The sequence below is a fragment of the Neopsephotus bourkii genome, unplaced genomic scaffold (genome assembly GCF_033783945.1).
Source record: "Neopsephotus bourkii isolate Nb327-2 ecotype Australia unplaced genomic scaffold, CSIRO-AGI_Nbou_v1 NB_52, whole genome shotgun sequence".
Lineage (NCBI taxonomy): Eukaryota > Metazoa > Chordata > Aves > Psittaciformes > Psittacidae > Neopsephotus > Neopsephotus bourkii.
This window is the reverse complement of record NW_026900569.1, coordinates 1012230-1033357: the sequence shown is the minus strand read 5'-3', so window position 1 is coordinate 1033357 and position 21128 is coordinate 1012230. Positions and strand designations below refer to the sequence as shown.

Here is a 21128-nt window from a genome sequence, read left to right as displayed (position 1 = left end):
CTTCACCTAGGGAAAATAAGCAAACCCTAAAGCACACTGAATTGACCAGGGTTCAGAACCTTTATCAGTTATGCTGGATACAAAACACTATTGGATTGGCAGCTTTTAGCAGCTTGGGAATTCTTGAGTGGTTAAGGCACAGACGGAGTGCAGCTCACTGACAAGGAAAGTGCCTTTCTTAATAGAAGTGTCATTGCCTCTCCTGTTTAACTGCTTGAATTATGGTAGAGAATTGAGCTAGAGAAAAGCCTTCCTGGGACTTCAACAAATAGCGAAGTAAGATCTAGGACATGGGGAAGGGAATTGGAAAAGAAATTATTTTGTTATTTGTGAAGACTTGACATGCTAATGCTGGTGCAGTGAATGGTGTCGTTGCTTTGCTCCCTTCTGCCTGTAGTGGTCAGGGGGCAGGAGGTTCATAGTGTCATAATTATTGCTGTTTCAAGATTCAGGCTGTGATTCTGTTTGACTTCGTAATGCAGTTCGTCATGACTGTGTGTTCGTGGTCATGCATTTGAGTTCAGATGTTACCCCTGGCTTCTTCCAGGAAATGATGGAAAGCTTTGTATGATTCCCCTTCCTCTCTCTCCACAAGTTTTTAATAGCACTGACAGGCTGTGATCTCTTTAACTGTCAAGTGAAAAGTAAGAGAATATTGTCACAGCTTTCGAGATCTCATGTATTTGATTTTCATAACTGGCTGTGACTCATACCAGGAAAATATGGATCTATCAGAGACTAAAATTAATGTTGATGAAAAGAATTAGCACGGTCTGTTTGTATCTAGGGTCCATATGAATCATGCCAAGGATTGAAGTTTATTTTTAACTGTTTCTAGCCCCTGGAATCTTTTAAGGAAGATTTGCTTTAGGAGATGTTAACCCTGACTTTTGATTTGTAGGCATCAGCATCTGGTGAGGTGAGCTGCGTGGATGAGATTCTAAAAGTAAGTCCTCTGTGCTTTTGTTCCTAACTTATTTGTTCAGAATACAAATATTCCTAAGGAGGTGGAAAGTACTCAGCAGTTGAGTAGTGCCTTTTAAATCGACTTGGCTGCAAATTGTTACAGGAGGGCTCTTCAATTACTCCTCTAGCGTAGGTTGGCCGGGGAAGACTGAAAGCGGAGCTGGGCTCTGGGCAATGCTGGGTGTGCACATCATCTCCTGGATATCCTCACTGCATTCCTGTTCTTGCAGGCCACCTCCCTGTTAACCAGAATTGCCCATTTCTTCCCCCAAAATACAGTCCTCATATCTTTCAGATTATAGTCATTCTTTTGGTACCCATGGCAGAGCTTTCCCTTCTCTTCTACCCGGGTTATTTTCTCAAGTCTTCATGTCATGTGTCTACTCCGTGGTCCTTGGAGACACCCTGAGAGAACACTTTCCTGCTTCAGGCATTTGATTTTCCCGTTTTCTCCTCAAACTTCATAGGTTTCCCTTTCCTAGGATTCTTCTTTCTACCCCTGCATCCTCCATGTTCTCTTCACAGTCTGAATTGATCAGACTCTGCCTTCTGCTGCATTTTATGTTCAGGCCAATCCATTTTATTGATTTATGCTTTCTGCTTGTTATTATGTCTTGACTCGCTGTTCTCATAGATAGCAATTTAAAATTTAGCTTTACGTGCAGAATCTTTGTTACCTGTTCAGCAAATAAAGCTCAGTGAAGTGTGGACAGTGAGCTGGAAATGGAGAGGCAGGGTTACCAATTGAGTCAAGACTGTAACTTGAAATCTTTGCTTTAATTTTTGTTAATAGCTTTCCTTTTTTGTTCTGGTTGTAGGAGATGACCCATTCTTGGCCTCCTCCACTGACTGCTATTCATACACCATGCAAAACTGAACCGTCAAAATTTCCTTTTCCAACAAAGGTCAGTGCTGTAGCCAAACGCTGAATGCTGTTGAAAGACTAACTCTTGTTAAAGAGCAGGGTTTTGGAACTCTCTTAAGTTCAATTCTTTATAGTTCTGGCTTTGTTTCAGTGCTTTGTATCTCTTTTATCTTGCTTCACAACATCGGTCAGCAGTAGCCTTATGAAGAATGCCATTGGTTTTTCTCTGCTTCACACACCCAGAGCAGTGAGCAGGGATGTCAATAATAGAACTTTCATTTTACTTTTAGTTTCATAAATTCAAGCCTTCTTCAGGATATTTGTGAAGCTTGAAGATGCCATTGAGCCTTTTTCCCTGTAGGGAATCTTTGCACCATTTTGTGTCGAACCAAGCAAGCATGTTTGTCTCCATCTGGTAGAGTAAATGCTAAGAAATTTCAATGTACTTTTCTGCATAAACTGAATTTTCCTCATCATTTTGAAGTCCTTTAGTAGTGCTGTTAGGTCTTACGTTTTCAGTTACCAAGAATATGACTAGAACAGTTTAAAAATCAGATGTTTTGCTAAAGAAATTTTCAGATTCTTCCCGAAGATCCCTCCCCAACCTCCCGTGTACTGAATAACTACTGATGTGTTTAAGCTATTAATTCTAACGAGAAATCAGTTGTTCTTTGCTGCTGTTGACAGCACAGGGCACGTTTCCAGGAGACCTGCTGGAGCTGACACCTCTGAGGAAGGAGTTCTCTTGCTGGCTGCTTGCTGCCTCCCCCAGGGCTGGGTCAGCAGCCCCAGCTCCAGGGTTTCCCAGCACACAGGCTCTGGTAATGCTTTGCCTTCAAATCCAGCTCTGCCGTCTGCAGCGCCTGGAAGCTGCTGGGTAGGCAGGGCAGATAGCTGGGGGTAGCGACTTCTGCAAGCACAGCTCAGCTTGCACTAGCTGACTCATCCAAGACTTCATGGTTTGTTTCCTGTATTTGCTGATTACCAGAGCAGGATTGAACTCAGTAATACAGTTTTATTCCAGACTCAACATATCTGACATGGATTGGGGTACTCCACCCCTAACTTGGCATAACTTCAGAGTGAAGAAATTACACTGTTTGTCTTCATAATAATTAAGACTACCCTTTTCCTGGCCAGACTGCTGCTCTAGAGCATAGCTTGCTGCTCTCAGCTTCCTCTTGGAAGCAAATTACTCCCCAAAACAGAACAGTTCACTAAGGTACTTTAGGAAGATTCTCTCATTGAGGTCTTTAATGTAATCTGTCTGAACCGATTGTTTTATGTGACTGCTTCAACACCAGCTTCTTTCAGCCAAAGGTTCCAGGTCTCACATTAAGTGCACATCCACAAAACTCCCACAGGCTGGTGCTCAGTTAAACAGTTCATGTTCCTGTGCTGGGTAATATCCCAGAACTATGGGCAGTCCTGGGGTCATCACCATTTGCATTGCACATTCTCTCTTCCTCACTTCTCTCCAATGAATTGAAAATGGAGAACAAGCCATAGAGTTCTCAGCCTTCCTTTTGAAGGCTTATCTGGAAATAAATCTCCTTGTCTATTTTCTTAACTGTAGATCAATATTAATCTTGCATATATTACCTTCAGTCAGGGTTTAGCTGCTGTGTGACATAAAACTGCACTTGAAATAGTTCTTAACCTTTATTATAAAAGAAAGAAATTCCACATCTTTCCTCATTGACAAAGGTACTTCACTGCTTTGGCTATTTATTCCTGAACCTTCAGGGAAATGCTCCCCTTCACTCTCCTTTCAGTACATTTGCTAGAACTGCTTTTGCCTGCGTTTCTCTGGTATTTGCCTCAGTTTGGGAAGAAAGGAGGTGTGCAGCGATAAACGTGTCTCTGTGATGCAGAGAGAAGCTACGTAAGACTGCACGGTGTTGTTAATGTTTGAACGAAAAAGGTAGGTTGTGGGGTTTTGAAGCGATCCACCCGGATTGTGCAGCTTCACCCCGTGTGCAAGGAATTCCATTTATGGCTCCTCGGAGTCTTCTGACTTTGCGCCAGCTTTTTCATTTTGTGGCTGCACATCTTAGCCATGGAGCTCTGTCAGATTCTCTCCCAGTATCCAAAGCCTATAATTTCCTCTGCCTTTCCCCTCTGTCATTCTTGGCAGCAGCATCTTTGCAGGATTCCAGTGAGTTAGTGAGCCATAGGCTTGTGCAGTCTGGACCCAGAGCAGGATTCAGAAAGCAAAACAGGACAGTGGTTTGCTTTAATCCAGCAGTACTGTTTGGGGCAAGCTCATTCTCTGTGATACTGCACTCACTTCATTGGCAAGTAATGTGCTCAAGTATTTCACAGCATTCCTCTTGTGGGCTGAAGTTTGGTGTGTTTTGCCTGCACGCAGAATTCAGCTCCCTTTGGTGAAGCAGTCAATTTGCTGCTAAGACTGTTGGGATAGGATCGTTTTCCCTGTGTGTAGATAGTGAGTAGCTTGAAGGAACTGACTGGGGCCTCTCTGGTTACTATAAATATATCTAACAGTTGTCAGGAAGTCTTTGAATCAGGAGATGAAACTTCATGAAAATAGGTCAGGGGAGGGTTTCTGCAGAAAATGGAGATTCCTGAGTCTTGATAAAAAGTGTTACCGGTGACCCAATGCTATCATTTTGTCCTGTGCAACTTTATTAAGCCGTGGGCTCGCAGTGAAAACCTCCAGAGACATGGGCATGTTTGTAAGATAGGTTAAACCAAGCTATTTTAGAGGGTGGAAGTTGTATGTTTCAAAGCAATGTGAGAGGATTGGCAAGGTTTTGTCCCTGCAGACCCGAGCAGTGACCTGTAGGAATCTCTGGAGATGAGGACCCTGTCTCCGGGTTTATTCAGTGCCTGCTCCTTGTTGGAGTTACTGCAGAGGCCTCAAACTGCTGCAGTACAGGAACGTCTGAGAAACAGAAATGAGACCTGACCTCAGATTTCAAGCATTAAATGGAAACTGGGGCTCCGGCCAAGCTGGTAACCTGCAAATGAGAGCTTGGTACCCCACGGCCATCCTGTCCCATTGGCCAACGCTTTTCTCTCCACAGTTCTTGTGTCCGTTTTTGTTTCCTGCTTAAGTGTCTTCCCTGTCGAACCTCAGCAGTCTATTATACTTTGGTTAAAAGGGTTTCCTTCCTTTAAGTTGTTTTTAATGTCGTCTTTGTGAAGCAGGCCTTCAGAACGTGCAGCTATAAATAACTGGAGTTGAAAGGAGAGCTTTTTTATTTTTTTGAATCTCTGAGTTTCTTAAAGAAATATTTATTCAAAGGCAGAATGGATGGCGAGAGAGTTGGAAAAAGTTGCACATCTCAACATAACACCTCGTTAAAGCGCACTTCACTGAAAGGCTGCTCTGTGCCTTAGAAATGGGAAGTTGACTCCAGCGAGCAATTAGGCAGGTGTTTGCTGCAGGGTTCCTGATACATGTGCTGGTAGGAGCGGGGCCCGTTCCTCCTCCTGTGCTCCATAGATGTGGGGTTTGACCACCGTGTGGTCTTAACCTCTTTTTTGACTTGGAGCTTGTCAACTTCTCTAAGGTGACAGTGGGAAAAGGCAGTCAGGGAATCGTGCTTTCACTCTTTGTACCTATGTAATGGGTGACAATCAGGTTTTATTCTGAAGGAAGTGTTGCTGTTGCTTTCCATTGAAGTCCCAAGGCTTCTCTCCAAGCCGCTTCACTTTGCAGGTTGATTTTACTTTCATTGCCCCTTCCTTTCAGTTAGTAAAGATTAGAGGCATTTGCAACCCCTTATTACAAGGAAAGCTCCCAAACAAGTTCCCTATCAACAAACTACTTGAGTGCATTTTTGCAACTGCTGTCACGCTTGAATTAAAAAGCTGAGGGAAACAAGAAATACCCAAGTGAGCTTTGCTGTGCAGAGAAAGCTTTTGTGTGTTTAAAAAGCCAAATTCTGTAAACTGTGCCCGTAACTGCTGCATGTCACTGCCTCGGCTGGTTGGGAAAACTGGGTCACAGCTTTACCACAAATCCTGGGATTCATTGTTGAGTTGCAGTTCTGATTTGCCACTGCCAGAGCATTTAAGCAAGAAGTGTGTGTATAACATCATGAATTGAGCCAAAGATTTGCGAGTTAGATTTATGGGGCCAACATTTGTCCTCATTTTAAAATGAGGTCAGGAAGGTCCTATTTTAAAAGGGCACTCGAGCCTAGAAGTAGGTTTTCAGTAACTCGGTAGCCTCTGTGTGTTTGTTTGTTGAAACAGTATTGTAGGGTTTCAGAAAGCAATTACACAAGTGCTAACGTTCGCAAGGCTTTATCTTCCATGGCTTGATTTACAGGTAACAGGTTCATTATATACCAAAGGAAGCTGCATGTCCTTGTTTACTGGCTTCTGTACAAGTGACTTGTGCAGTCACATGAAGACGTGGCCTTTGCAGGGAGGAATGACATGGCAGCCAGCTCTGCTGGGCTGCGTTTGCCAGGACTGGCTTGGAGTTAGGTGAAAATACATAAAACCAGGAGCAAAGCTTGTCTGTGTATAAGAAAGATAAAGAAAAAGCCACTGAAGAGCTCCTCTCTGTGCAAACATACATGAGGATGGGGTTTATGGACATTACATAGGGGTTTTGGTGTTTTGGCTGTCATCTAATACAACTGCATGTGGCCCTTCTTAAAGCTCAGCAAGTGGGAAAGCTGTGCTGAGGAAGAGGAGTTGGAAGTGCTCCTTCCCATGAGGGCTGGTGAGAGGTGCTGGGGCCCAGATAGCAAATCCCTCCTGTATTGCTGGGTGTTTTCTGCAGGGGTTGGGTGCCATCCTTTGGGTTGAAAGAGCAGCTTGCTTCCAGCATGGCTTTTGATGTGTTAAAATTCCCAGTGAAAACCCACTTGTGATCTTTTATTCCCTTAGGAGTCTCAGCAGCCCAGTTTTGGCACGGGGGAGCAGAGTAAGTATATGAAACTTCCTGTAATATGTTCAGTGTTTTGGTTGTGATTCACTTTTCTCAGCACCTCCTGCTCTTTAGGGAATGAGACTTTCCAGACTGGTGTTGGGATGGAGTCGAAGTTAAGAGTTTCGTTACTTTCTCAGGTTTTAACCTCTTGAACAATTGCTTGCTTCTGTGTCACGGTTCTGTTGTGACCTAGAAAGCTGTAACTGAGTTGCAAGGTTGTTATTGTCTTCTAGGGAAAAAACAGTGGGTTTAATTTGTCGTTTGTTCTAATCCTGGGGAAAACGCCTCCCTCTGTGCTTCATGGGACTGAAAATAGCGGAGTCCTAAACCAAAACACCCTGTAAAGAAACCAGCTGCCTGCTTGGAGATACGCTGGAAACCGAGATAGGGCTGGTGCTTACATTGCAGCCTCGCTGTTTGTTTTCACTCTGTTGTTTTAAAAGCAAAAGCGAGGACTGGAGAGGAACTCACACAGTGATAGGCTCAGTAATAACATTGAATTTCATGCCCCAAAATGCATTTTCAGATTTCAGACAAAAGCAGCTTTAAGTTCTCTTATCGTTGTTTTGGATATTACTGGAGTTAATAACAGCACAGGTAACTACCAGGTAAAATTGAATTAGATTTGCGCTGTTCCCTTCCAAAAGTCTTTCCATTTCCTCTGGAAGTGATTAAACAGATTAAATAGTAACAGAGGAATGATTTGTTCTTAGATATTCCCATGCAGCTTAATCTGAACACCTATTACCATGGGAAATTAAGGAAAGAACTCAAATCCAGAATCCTAAACCATAGACTTCGTTAGAGGAGCAACTGATCTTTAGGGCTGTGAGCAACGAGGCAAAGTTAATCAAAACCCAGCACCAGTTTTCAACTCCTGTTTGAATTCTCTGGGAAGCTTTTGACAGCCCCAGTTCTAGTTTCTGTTCTACCTTTACCTATTTGCCAGAACTAAAGAAAAGGGAAGGAAAAAAGCCCCAACCCAAAAAGCAGATCACATCCGAATGTATTCCTGCTTTAAGAACTGACTTCTGACTTTGATTTCTGGATGTAAAGATTGGTCACTTACTGACAAGCTGCAAAGGGACAGGCTGGTTTACATCCTGTATCCTGCATGTCGAAGGCAACAAATTAATCTTGATAGAAACAAAACAGCTTTCACACCATCAATAACAAATTGTGTGTTGGTTCAGAAAACAATGATTTACATCATTTTCTAGAGTTTCTTGATTCACATTTGCTGTATTTAGTATTTTGTCTCTGTATCCACTCACTTCTCTGTTCCTTTTGGTCTGTTGGAGATTGTACCTTGTGTCAGTTAGTTACTACTTTCTCCTGTCTAGTCAGCTCTTCCTGGTTTCTCTCTGTCTGTATCCTCTTGGCAGCTTTGCAGTGCCTTGTTTTGCTGGCTGAGTTTTCACGTTGCCTTTCTTCTTTTTCTTCTTCTAGAACGTTATAATCCTTCATCGAAAACATCCAATGGTCACCAGTCCAAAGCGTAAGTGGCTGCTGAGAAAACCTTTCACAAGCAATAGTCGGATCTTAACAGACTTGGACAATAGCAGTTTCTTTCACTAGGATGTGTCAGCTCTTGCACAGACACTTTCACATACTTCTGCTTGACTGGCACAAAAAGGGGATCATGGTTAAGCAGCCATTTTCTGGGACATTAGACCAAGTATTGCTCACTGGAGTGAGTAACACACACCCTGTGCTGCCTCTCCATTCCCCTGGCTTCTTGTCAGTTGTCAGGATAAATGTGTGAGAGTGTGGACCTTAGAGTCAGCTTGGGAGCCGCAATGGTGTCAGCACGTAGGAATGGGCAGGATGGGGCTGGACTTCCTAAACGTGTGCATTGCAGAGCTGTCAGCTGGAAGCAGCTTGTGGTAACAGCACAGATAGACAGGGTGGGAACTGGTTTGTACTGGAGGAGACAGGAAAGTGTGTTTGGGATCTAGTTGAGTTTGTTCTGCTCAGTGTCTGAACTGACAGACATTTCCATTAGTAACACACAGACCCAATGTTTTACTTTGTCAATCGTGAACTGGAGTTAAAAAGGCAGGTGGAATATTCTAGATGGGTGTAGTGCACCTTTCTCACACCTGGGAATCAATACAAGCTGTTAAAAGATTGTTTCCAAACAAATACGGCAATGAAAATCAATGATTAGCAGCTGGTTGTATGTTTAAGGAGAGCGTTTGTAGATTCCGAAAACTGAATTAGCATTTGTTGTGATGCAGCCACAGATGAAGTCTAGTTCTGCTTGTCTGTGCGCATGTTACAGAGTTAGCAAGATTAAAAAGCCTATGAGAAGGAAACAGAACAAAAAGAACCCCCCTCAGTTACTGTAGACATACAGTCAGTTTGCTTAAGATGCTCACCTGCAGCCAGTTCAAGGAGTGGTGGAAATACAAGTTCACCATTTGGCTTTGCTTCTGTCACAACAGTATAGACCAAAAAGGAACTGTGCTGTTCCCAAAGCTGGGGGCTGTGAGAATAAGAATTGGTGTTGGACTGGGATGCGCAGGAAGAAAGCTGAGATGATGTTTCCTGTGACATCCAGTTTAAAATCAATAAAACCCCCTCAGTGGTTGTGATCTGGTCAAAACAACTTTAAAAAGGGGAGAGATGCATCTTTTGTAGAGGGATAGCAATGAAACATTTCAGAAGCAGATGCTAGAGGCTGGTGTTCCTTTTCAGATCACCAGCAGAGCAGCTGGGCTGTGAACCTCGGATGTGTTGCACTTCTAATCCTTTCTCCTTTTCTTTTTCCAGATGCGAATCGAACCAGACAGAGTAAGATGTTTCGCTTCTGTAATCCAAGGGGGTTTCAATAAGTACAAAAGCCCTGTAGTCTTGCTTGGTGTTTTCAGTGCGTTCACCTATTTTGTGTTGTGAAACAGTGTGTGCATGTATGACTACCATCAATAATGATGGCTTTGAATAATAGTAATTATGGCTTACAACAGTCGCAGTGTTGCCATGAGACAGGAAACAGCCCCTAGTGTTAGCCTTCTTCATTCTATTTAAAACAATATTCCTGGCCATTGTCTGTAAGTTAACTCCTCCTGCATCAGTAAATTGTGTCAAATTTCCTTTCTGAATTGAACAGAATGGACTGAGGAGTCTCAGTCCCAGAATCCTTGTTCTTCTCCAAAGAATGACTGAACTCACCATTCTTGAACGTTAAATGCTAGAATGGTGTCTTGTGGATTTCACCCACGCAGCCTGCTCTGTAGTATAAACAATAGCATGTTGAAATATAGAAGAATGCTTTGAAAGTAATTAAAGTACATGGAAAAACTTGTCTCACTTTCTCTCTTTTACTTAGTATGTTGAAAGATGACTTAAAACTTAGCAGTAGCGAAGACAGCGATGGAGAGCAGGTATGTTCCTTCAATCAGAGCTTCTGAAATAGAGCAGTGTTCAATATTCCACCAGCAAACTGGGCGGCTTAAGAGGAGGTTTATGATTAAAAACCAAATAGAATGTTTTTAGACAAACCTCCTAAATGTGAACTTGGGGAAAATTACCTGTTTTGTGGAAACAGTATGCTTGGATTTAGAAAATCTTCTTTTACTGATTTCAGGTGGGCTTTCTCTGAGCATAAAATGCCAATAGTGTGCTTTAAACATATGGGGTGTCCCACCATTCAAAGGTAGAACCTTTGATACTCTGCCACTTCAGCTAAAGAGTACATGGTATAAACTTCTCTGCACATTAGTAGCTTGGGACTGACCTTGGGATAATAAGGGATGCTGTATCTGTAACCAGGAGTATATAGCAGCACCTTTATTTTGTTGAAAGTCTCTTTTCTCCTCTTTGTCAATACTAACTTGGTGCAGCTTCTGCCAGAAATGGCATTTAGCTAAGTGAAAAGTCCCTGGAAGGTCTGTGCTACCCTGCAATGAGCCACACTCCTCTCCTGCTCTTTTGCTACCTGTTCCCAGCTCTAGTACTTGATCTTCTTCATGTGGAAGACCCTGAGGTCGTACATTCAGTTGGTTAATTCCTGCTACTCTGGCATTTGGGGATATGTTGTAAAACGTTGAACCATCTCATTCAAAAAAGATGAAAATGTATTGAGTGGTGGAAATAGGAGCTCTTAGAACTGCAGTCAGAATATATGGGACTCCCAGATGATAGATTTATGGTGAGAACTTGGAGAAAATAACTCTGGTTTTCTGTAGAAGGAAAATGCAGACAAATTTACACTGCAGCAAGCACTGAATTAAGATGCTGTAAAGGCTCTAAATTGATGCTTTGCAACTGAAGTGTATGTACAATCCTAAATAACTTCTGGAAGTTTCATGCTCCTTTCCTTGATTGCAGGACTGCGATAAGACAGTGCCAAGGAGCACACCTGGAAGGTAGGCATTCCTGCTGCACTGCACAGGGAGAGCAGAGTGCTGATGTTCAGCACTGTCAGCGCTCCTGACTTCTAGATTCATGTCTGGGTTTCATCTTGTATTAAAGCAAAAGGCAGTTAGAATTGAATCGGTGATTAAATAGCATAGATGCTGCTAACTACACTAACCGCTTTGGGAAGGGGGGAAACAAAGACTGGTGTTTGTTCCAGTGTGAGCTGTGCGCAGTTATGTTGAGTTTTCTCATAAATGTTGATTAAAATACTACATTTTATTATTTCTAATGCACGAATTCTGGGATCTGTTTGTGCCTTGGGTGGTGTTTGTTAATTTTCCCTCATTTTTGGTTTCAGTAACTCTGAACCTTCACAGCATAACAGTGAAGGAGCAGATAATTCACGGGATGACTCGAGCAGCCATAGTGGATCTGAAAGCAGTTCAGGATCTGACTCTGAAAGTGAAAGCAGTTCCAGTGACAGTGAAGCTAATGAACCATCCCAGAGCGCATCCCCCGAGGTACAGTTTGACATGGATTTGGGCTCTCTTCATTGGCTGGGCATTAATCCTGAGTTTTAGAAGCAGAAAAGAGTACTAAAATCAGGGATTGTTTTCAAGATAAGCTGTTCTTTTGCTGAAGCACCTGTGGTTGGATATAGTGACAATTCTCTGTATAAGCACACATTTGAGGTTTGAATTTGAGGTGCTTTTTGCCACCAATTACCTGTTGGGGAGCAGAAGTCAGATATGGTAACAGCACCCTAAGAAGCTGCAGGCTCTTAGTGTGGAAAGCCATGGCAGCAAATACTGCCTGTTGCTAGCAGCTGCTCCAGAGGAAGGGAAGAGCTGTTATTTATACCTGTATTCATGAACCTCTATCTCATTCCTTGTTTATCTCTGTTATTCTGGTGTATCTCTTGCTTGGCCTGCAGCATCTTACAGCTGTGCCATGGGAAAGATGGGAGAAATGTGAAATACTTTATTTAACACTGGGGTTTTTGCTTGTTTTTTTAGCCAGAGCCACCACCAACAAACAAGTGGCAACTGGATAACTGGTTGAACAAAGTCAATTCACACAAAGTATCACCAGCTTCTTCCGTGGACAGCAATATTCCATCTTCCCAAGGCTATAAAAAGGAGGGACGGGATCAGGGCACAGGGAGCGGATACACTGATCAAAGTGGATCCAAGGATTCCATTTCCTCTACACCGGGGCGCGATTCCAAACCCACCCAAAAGGGCTCGGAGGGCAGTCGTGGCAGGCAGAAATCACCTGCCCAGAGTGACAGCTCCACACAGAGGAGGACTGTAGGTAAAAAGCAGCCCAAGAAAGCAGAAAAGACATCTGTTGAGGAGCCTAGAGGAGGTCTTAAAATAGAAAGTGAAACCCCAGTAGACATGGCAACAAATATCCCTTCCAACAGGCATAAGGCAGCCACAAAAGGCTCCAGAAAACCCAATATAAAGAAAGAGCCCAAATCTTCCCCCCGGCCTACAACAGAGAAAAAGAAATACAAGGCTTCAAGCAAATCTGCCCAGAAATCCAGGGAATTCATAGAAACAGATACCTCATCCTCTGATTCAGATGAAAACGAGAGCCTGCCTCCTTCCTCACAAACACCCAAATATTCTGAGAGCAATAGGACTCCTGTTAAATCTTCCATGGAGGAGGATGACAGCTTTTTTCGGCAAAGAATGTTCTCTCCTATGGAAGAGAAAGAGCTTCTTTCACCACTCAGTGATCCTGATGAAAGGTACCCCCTCATTGTGAAGATTGACCTGAGCCTCTTATCAAGAATACCAGGGAAGCCTTACAAGGATGCTGACGCACCCAAAGTGGAAAAGAAACCCGTGCCAGAGAAGCACACGAGAGAATCCCAGAAGCAGCCGTCTGACAAGAGTTCTACAAAAGGCAAAAGGAAACACAAGCAGGTGATGATTTTGTAGGGTGAGATTTGCCTGTGCCTCAGCCCCTTGGGGCATCGCTGCTGGTGTCTCACACACATAGCCTAGTAATGCAGTTCGTACCTCAGTGCGGTGACTGAGCAGTTTAGGAGATGGTTTTGTGTTGTGTAGAACACATGGATCATCCCTGTGGTGGTAGAGACTGGTGGGATTTTCCTTTGGAGTGAAAAGGGGAAGGGAGAAGGTTGCACTTGCAGCTGGAGCTCATGGAGGTAGCACAGCTTCTGTACCTGTGGGTGCTGCATCCTGCCCTCTCATGCCTCCACTTGATCTGGCACAGCCCCTGTTGCACTGCAGGCCACCTCAGGAAGCTGATCCAATGGAAAATTTACCTGGCCAAGAAAAAGGTAGTTCTCAGCTGGATCAGCTCTGTGAGCCAGTGAATCATGCAGCTGCATAGTGCCAGGACAAGGGATGGGGCAGAAATGGGCCTGGGGCATGGCTGCAGCAGAAACTGATCTCAGGGGTGCTGCTCTACTGGGAGCAGAGGAATCTCTCCATAATGATACTTAATATTTTGCAAAAAAGCATTTCATCTTTTCACCTATAAATAAACAGCAGGGATACCTGGGGGCAGTGAATGCACAGGAATCGATGGGGAGCTGAATAGAAGTGATACTCTTGAGGGTGGGAATGGTGAGAAGTTGGCAGTGTCATCTTAAACTGCTTTTAGAAACCTCAATAGACAGTCTGTATAAAGAGCAGACCCGTCAGAGGGACTCAGTGATCCAATAAATGTTTACAGGTTCCTGGTTTCCATGCAGTCAGCACTGTGCAGCCTGGATCAGAAATGGGATTTCATCCTGAATATTTCATTTTGACAGGGATTTGTGAGTGGTTGTGAGACTGTTGACACCTGGAATCAAAGGATTACGTGGTTGTGTTCTTCCCTGTGAGGGTGCTGAGGTGCTGGCACAGGGTGCCCAGAGAAGCTGTGCCTGCCCCATCCCTGGCAGTGCTCAAGGCCAGGTTGGACACAGGGGCTTGGAGCAAGCTGCTCCAGTGGAAGGGGTCCCTGCCTGTGGCAGGGGTTGGAACCGGAGGAGCTTTAAGGTCCCTTCCAAGCCCAAACATTCCATGGTTCCATGTTTCTGTGATACCATTCAGAGAGTTATTTGAGTCTCCAGAGGAGATGGATAATTTCAGTTAAAGCAGTTTTCCTACTGAGCAGCCTATGAAAACTCGGCCGCTTACTGGGATGTTTGTTTTCAAGGAGACCTTTATTCACTGCGTTGGTACTTCCAGTAGTTCATGGTAATAACATGCTTGTATTAAAATGAACAGCTTGGCTGCTGATTCTTTTATGCAGGTTGGGAATTCAGAATCCAGGCTTTGCTTTCAGTTATGTTCCAGTATTGGGGTCTGGTCTAATATTTGCTACGGAGTAGATGCTGTAGAGCATATCCTTGTCATCTGTACCTATCTTGTACACTGCAAAACACCTGCTAAATTAAGTCTCTTTATGCAACCTTGCCACTGTCAGTGAGGCTGTAACTGTGGACCTTTGCCTGGATCTATTTCTTGTTTGCTTTACTCAGAACGACGATGAGAACAGAGCCAGTGAAAGCAAGAAAACAAAACTGGAAGAAAAAGCTCCATCAGGACACAAGACTTCCAGCAGCAGGGAGTGAGTATCTCAGCTGTGTTTTTACCATTGAGGGCTCGGGGTGATGAAGAAGGGTGCCTGTCTTCTCCCTTCTCCTCCTTGCCTCCTCCCACTACATGTTTCCACATGATGAAGCAGTTGGTAACATTGCATTGTTTCTTACCCTTCAGACAGAATTCAGAGTTTCTCCTAGAAGTTGGTGGAAATTAATTTCCATAACCAAAACCATTGACCATAGACAGTTGTTTTACTTAACAGAAGTGAGGTAACCGCTCACGTGAAGGATTGGTGTCTTATGGAATCAATGCTTCCCGGTTTTACTCTAATATACAGCTGGAGGTTGTTTTGTTTTAGAAATCAGCTGTGTCTGCAGATTTCCAGCAAAACCCAGCTTTTTGATCTTGCAAAATCTGTGCTTTTAAATTACCCACTCTGATAATTCTCCATTTAGCAAGTGTAAACTGCAAGTAAAGTACTTAACTGGCTTAAATGTGGTTTGACCCCAGCTGGCAGATAAGTACCAGGCAGCTGCTTGCTCATTGCAATCCCCCAGTGCGATGGGGAGGAGAATTGGGAAGTTTATTAATTGAAATAAAGTAAAATACTAATAATTGTAATGAAAAGGGGAATAACCAAAAGGGAAAGAGAAGTAAAACTCAAGGCAAAACAACCAACCAAGGGATGCACAAGAAGGAGCTCACCACCTGCTGACTGATGCCCAGCTCATCCCCAAGCAGTGATTGGGGTCTCCCCAAACAATTCTCCCCCCAGTTTCTAGACTGGGCATGGTGTGATATGGTCTGGGATGTTCCTTTGGCCTCCTGTCCTGGCTGGATCCCCTCCTGGCCTCTTGTGCCTGCAGCCTCCTCACTGCTGGGGCATGAGAAGCTGCAAAGTCCTTGACTTGGTGTAAACACTTAGCAACAGCTGAAATACCCGTGTGTTATCAGTGTTATTCCCATACTAAATCCAAAGCACCTAGGAAGAAAAGTAACTTTCCAAGCTAAAACCAGCACACTGCATTGCATGGGAAGCTGATGGCTTTGAGATTTGGATCCATGGATTTAGCCTCACGTTTGCTTGAGAGATTAGCTAAGGCAAGTGTGAGTTACACAGAAGCAAAGTAATGCAGAATTAACACCTCAATAATGTTGTTTAATCCTCCTTCAGTTGTTTGCTATGTCTGTAAATTCCCATGCTTTTTGGACTTGCTGTTAGGCTGTGTATTTCTTGGTCAGTGTTGCTCCACAGGAGAAAATAAGGGTTTTTTCCACTGCCTTTTCAAGCTGCTGTTTCAGATCAAGTGGCTGAAAACTGATATAATTGTGTCATGGAAAATGTTTCTGTATAGCGAGTAATGGCCAAATTACAAATAATGTGAGAAGCTGCAGCACATCAGATGCTAGAAAGCTTGTTTGCCCATTCTGAATTAAACAGTGTCTTACTATTTGTTAGGAAACAGATGCAGAATAAGTGAATGCTTGATTATGCTTTTTTACCTGTTATTTCTGATACTTGACTGCCAGTGCAGTTATCTGAAGGACGTAGAACAAAATGAAACTCTATAATCTTACAAAGGTAATCAGTAGAAACAATTACTATGGGAAGCCTGGAATAGCCAACATTAGCCCTCAGCAGCCAAGTAAGAGTGTACTGAAAGGCTGCAATGAGAAAGCTTTCCAGGTGCCTGGGTTCCAGAGACCATTTATCTGGACCATCTTCTATCTGAGCTGTTAGATGATGAGGCGGGAACAGACAGCCTGGCGCTAACGCTGGCATCCATTCCTTACATCCCAAGTGTTCAGGGTGGATGTTTTATGGAGAACTCTTGGAGGGGTGTGGTTTTTTATGGTTAGAACTTGTCTGCTGTGTGTTCAGGTCAGAACAAATGAGATGGGGGAAGCGAGTTCGCTTTGGCTTCATAGGAACCTACTCACTGGGATGATTAGTCTCTTTCTTTCCCTCCATATCTGCTTTGCCAGGTTGAACAATACAAATCTGCTTCGTTTAAAAAATGTATCAGTTTTAAGTAATAGATGTATTCAAAATAATAAAGAAAAGGGGTTTTGTTGTTGTTTTTTGGGGGGGGGGTTGGCTGGTTTCATTTTGGGGGTTTTTTAAGGAAAGAAACCCCAAAGCTGAATTTGTTCCTTTGGTCCAGGTCCTCAAAGCCAAGTGCTATTAAAGAGAAGGATTTGCTGCCGTCTCCTGCTGCCCCAGTCCTGCAGAAAGATGCCAAGCAAGAGCATGGCTCCCGGAAGAGGACGGTCAGTCAGTCCTCGTCCCTGAAGTCCAGCAGCAACCTTGGCAAGGAAGGCAGTGGTGGCAGTAAAGGCAGCTCATCTTCCAAACAGAAGAAAACAGAGGGCAAGGGTTCTAGCAGTGCTAAAGAAACCAAGGTAAAGGGCTTTCCTGTACATGCCTCTTGCTTTGCATTGCAGTTTGAGATGCTCAGTGTGATCTAAACAACAATTTGCAGTTCCAGTTAAATGCAGTTGGTTTTGAATGTGCATTGTGTCCTGCCCTAGTGCTTGAGTACTTTGGAAGTCTATAAATCAGAAGACGATTTGGGAGAGATTGTGGAATACTAATGCTTATTCCTACCAAATGTGTTTAATCATCTTCTGATTACTGGTGCTGCTTCTGTATTGTTGAATCTGTTCGTAAGAAGTATCACCGGAAAGCTGCTTACCCAATGGTAAATGGAAGAACGAGGTTACTCTTGTTTCATTGGAGCAGATACAGAGCTTGTCCTGATTTTTATAGAGAGCAGGAGCTCAGTCCACTCTCAGTGCTAGGGTGTGAAGCTGTAGCTCTCATTTCATGACACTGTGGGACCACAGAAAGATTATTTTAACTCCAGGTTGGGAATATGCAGCACTGGCTGTGGTTGGAGTGCAGAAAACGTGGTTACAAATAAAGATGGTGCAGAAAATGGTTTTAAGAGATTTAGGTTAGGGAGATATTTCAGTGTGATGGAATTTAAAAATATTGTAGGAAAATTATACTTTTAGGTCACTAAATTTAATGTGCTTGTTGGTCAGTATATAAATAATGTAGAACTGGATAGAATTTACCCTGTGAAGCCATCTGAGAGTGTATTGTTGAATACCTGTGATGCGCAGTTCCTGTTGTATAACCAGTTTTGAGCACAGTGTTTAACTGGGAGGATTTCACCTTTCTGTGTGATTCCAGTGTGTGCTGCAGGTGCTGGTGTGGCTGCCTCCAAGCTCTCTGCAGCAAAGCCCCAGGGCCTTTGATGGGCTGCAGAAACTCCAGCAGCTGAAGGAGCTGCTAAAGCTCAGTAGCTGGATTTGCAATGGGAAAGCTCAGAAGCAAAACCTAACAATGCTCAGGAAAGAGAATTGATTTGGGGAGGAGTGAAGCAGCAAATAGACATTAGTGATGGCAGAAAGCAACTTAGTCATCAGGGTGGAGCTCCTGAATATCTGAACTGGGAGATGCTGTGTTAGTGCCAGTGGCAGTGCGGTGGGATCGGAGGAGCCTGGCAGGGCTGTGCTCATCTGTGGCTGCATAAGGCACTTCCAGGAGCTGCAGATAGTGCCTTTACCTTACAGGCTGAGGCTTTGCCCTTTATTTGTCAGCATAGAAAATGTCCTGAAGCCAGCAGTTAATGTGTGAGATGTTTATCATTTTATTCCTCACGTATGCTTAGTCATGCCTACTTAGTCAAGTAGTAAGTACTCCTCCTGCATTGCATTGCATTGCATGTTTCATTGCTGTTTCTACATTACAATGGCAGATAGCACATCGCTGTGCCAGTCTGGTGCCTTGTAACTCCAGGATCCTTCTGATAAGCAATAATCTGATAAATGTAAGTTATGAAATACATCTATATAGATGGCCTTTGGTCATGATAAATCAAGAGCAGAAAATACATATGAAGCTGGGGAGGTTCTTTTTTATTGTTTAGCAAATAAAAATGGGTTCACTTTTGATTCATAGCACGTTTCTAGTGTCCAGTCTTCAGCCTGAAATGTCATGTTGAGCCATAATTTAGAGGAACAAGGGCAGGGTGTTGTGAAGACAGCTACTTTTCTCCCTGATGATGATGCTTATTCTTCCAAAATACTCTTTTTCCAAGGCAAAGACGTTCAGCTGAGTGTATCATTGATAGGAGAAATCATAAATAATAATCATCAGCTCTTTGCTAGAGTGGAAATCCAGGACTTGGGAACAGAGACATGGGAGATTTAAGCAAGCATTTCCTGGCCTGGGTGTATCTAGAAGGCCTTGGCTGTGTTCTTTCTTCTAATGGACATCCCCTGGTGTGTTAGACTGAAGAGTTTGGTTATAGCCTCTGTGCCAGCAGTAGGTGAAAGCCCCGTGGAAGCTGTGTTGCTGTGTGTGGTGAATGGCAGCTGAACCAGCTGCAAAACTGACCTTATTGCATATAATGTATGAAATCATGGGAGGAATGTATACAACAGATGCTGTTCTTGAAGGCAAAGAAGGTGTAACTGATCTTTGCATTTATTCCTTGGCACCAATTTTCCTTTCAGGAAAAGATCCTGAACAATTCATCCAGCTGCCCTCCCGTGTCTGCTCAGTCTGCAGAGAGCTCCAAGTCAAGAAGAGCAAAACTTGTTTTTGATGATAGGTAAGAACAGCAGAAGGTGCCTCTCCCTTTGTGGGGCCGAGGCGTGGAGCATGGCCAGCTCCCTGTGGAGAAGAGCTGTTGTCTTGCTTCACAAAAGACCTTAGGTCCACACTCCTACCCTGGGGAGCTCTGTGTTGTTCCTGCAGTGCTGCGCTTGCCTGCCTGCTCTCCGGGCCAGTGCCTTGGCAGACAGCACAGTCCTTGAGGAGGAACTGTAGCCTGCCCTGCACATTCCTGCCGAGCATTAGAGGACCATGCAATAGACTTAAATAGCTCAGGGCTCTTCTTGGTTTAAATGCTGATGTGTCCTTTTCACCTTACCAGGACACTGCTGCTACCTCTCTGCTGCTCAGTGCTTTTCTCCTCATAGCTGTTCCTTACAGAAAGAAAAAGGAATTAAGTGACTTTGGTGATTTGAGCTACACTGTCATTCATTTAGGGCAAAAGAGTTTATGGGGGTTTTTCAATTATTCCAGGACAAAACAGGGATGAGAAATTGAGATAACATCAAACTTCCTTAAAAAATGAATTCCAAATGTGAATTGAAGTATAGGAAGTGCTAACAAGAGCACCCTCCGAGGAATGGTCATTGTGCTTTGGAATGGTGACATGGTAGAACCTTATAGTTTTGACTTGAGGCGTTTTAGGATTTCTTGGGCCTAGAACTATTGGAGCTAATTTTGTAGGTATAGAATGTTTTTAGTATTAACTGTTGCTTTTTAATTCCCTCAGTTTCCTGTAAGTGGACTATTAAAAACATTGATTTCAAATATCTTTAATTCTTTGACTATAAGATAGTGTGGATGGGAGAATTGATTTCAGACTTGAATCATCTCCTAGGTAATAAGCTAATATATTGAAATGTATAATTGCACTTTTATGGTTGTCTTCTGCTCATCTAGGTGTGGAAGTCATTTAGCTTTGATTGCTCTGGGAGGCTAAGCAAAAGCAGTTCACACCTGAATGCAGCTGTTCTGTACTACTATCATAATTTCTCTTTCACAGCCTCAGTAATGCCAGTCCTGGAGGCACTGGGTGAATTTGTCCTCAAGTGTTGTGGTTTTTCCTTCCCTGCCCCTGTTGTTGGTCAGGGGTTTGGTTTGCTTGAGTGTCAAATGCAGTAAATTTAACAAAGTCACATTTGTTAACTTGCTTGAAATGCTGCTTTGAATTACCTGAAGCTAGAGAATTGACTTTAAGCTATTTTTTACAATACTATAGCTAACCGTACTGGTTACCTGTTTTATCAGAGTGTAGCTCCTCTAACCTGAGTTAAACAGAGAAAATAGAAAGCTTGACAACATTAGGATACTTCAGTCATAAAATGCAATGTGATATGGCTGGGGCTGATTCCTTGTGTCCTCTGTTGCAGGACTTACTCAGCTGATCATTATTTGCAAGAAGCAAAGAAGCTAAAACATAATGCTGATGCATTGGTAAGTAAATCCCTGATACTCATCCAGGGTTTGCACGTTACACTGGGGGTTGTTTCCTGCTCTTGCCATTTTGCTGCCCTCCTGTACTGCAGCTCTCTTGTACTTCCTCTCTGGGTTTTGTCCTTATAAGCTTTTCCCATGTGCTCAGTCTGACAGGTTTGAGAAGGCTGTCTACTACCTAGATGCTGTAGTGTCGTTCATTGAGTGTGGGAATGCATTGGAGAAAAATGCTCAGGAATCCAAGTCCCCGTTCCCTATGTATTCAGAAACTGTGGAATTAATCAAGTAAGCATTGCAAAGCAAATATGAAAGTCAAGTGGGTGGGAAAGATGTCTGGAAACCAGAGCTGCTAGATACACTGAAGTTGTGCCATCATTTGAGACCTCTTTC

The 21128-nt window shown here is 43.4% G+C and overlaps 1 protein-coding gene across 8 annotated transcripts in view; it reads left to right on the top strand.

Annotated features, from left to right (window-relative positions):
• AFF4 (ALF transcription elongation factor 4) overlaps positions 1–21128 on the top strand; it is a 49331-nt gene that overhangs the window by 21301 nt on the left and 6902 nt on the right. For 6 of the 8 annotated variants that reach the window (XM_061347856.1, XM_061347846.1, XM_061347875.1 and 3 more), the window contains 14 exons: positions 902–946; positions 1785–1871; positions 6704–6740; positions 8196–8244; positions 9522–9542; positions 10078–10132; positions 11079–11116; positions 11467–11629; positions 12125–13042; positions 14614–14702; positions 16843–17080; positions 19205–19302; positions 20675–20738; positions 20887–21023. In XM_061347856.1, the coding sequence (XP_061203840.1) occupies positions 902–946; positions 1785–1871; positions 6704–6740; positions 8196–8244; positions 9522–9542; positions 10078–10132; positions 11079–11116; positions 11467–11629; positions 12125–13042; positions 14614–14702; positions 16843–17080; positions 19205–19302; positions 20675–20738; positions 20887–21023 (2039 nt within the window). The remainder of the gene's footprint in view (positions 1–901; positions 947–1784; positions 1872–6703; positions 6741–8195; positions 8245–9521; positions 9543–10077; positions 10133–11078; positions 11117–11466; positions 11630–12124; positions 13043–14613; positions 14703–16842; positions 17081–19204; positions 19303–20674; positions 20739–20886; positions 21024–21128) is intronic. The other 2 variants (XM_061347865.1, XM_061347901.1) reach the window with 2 other exon arrangements.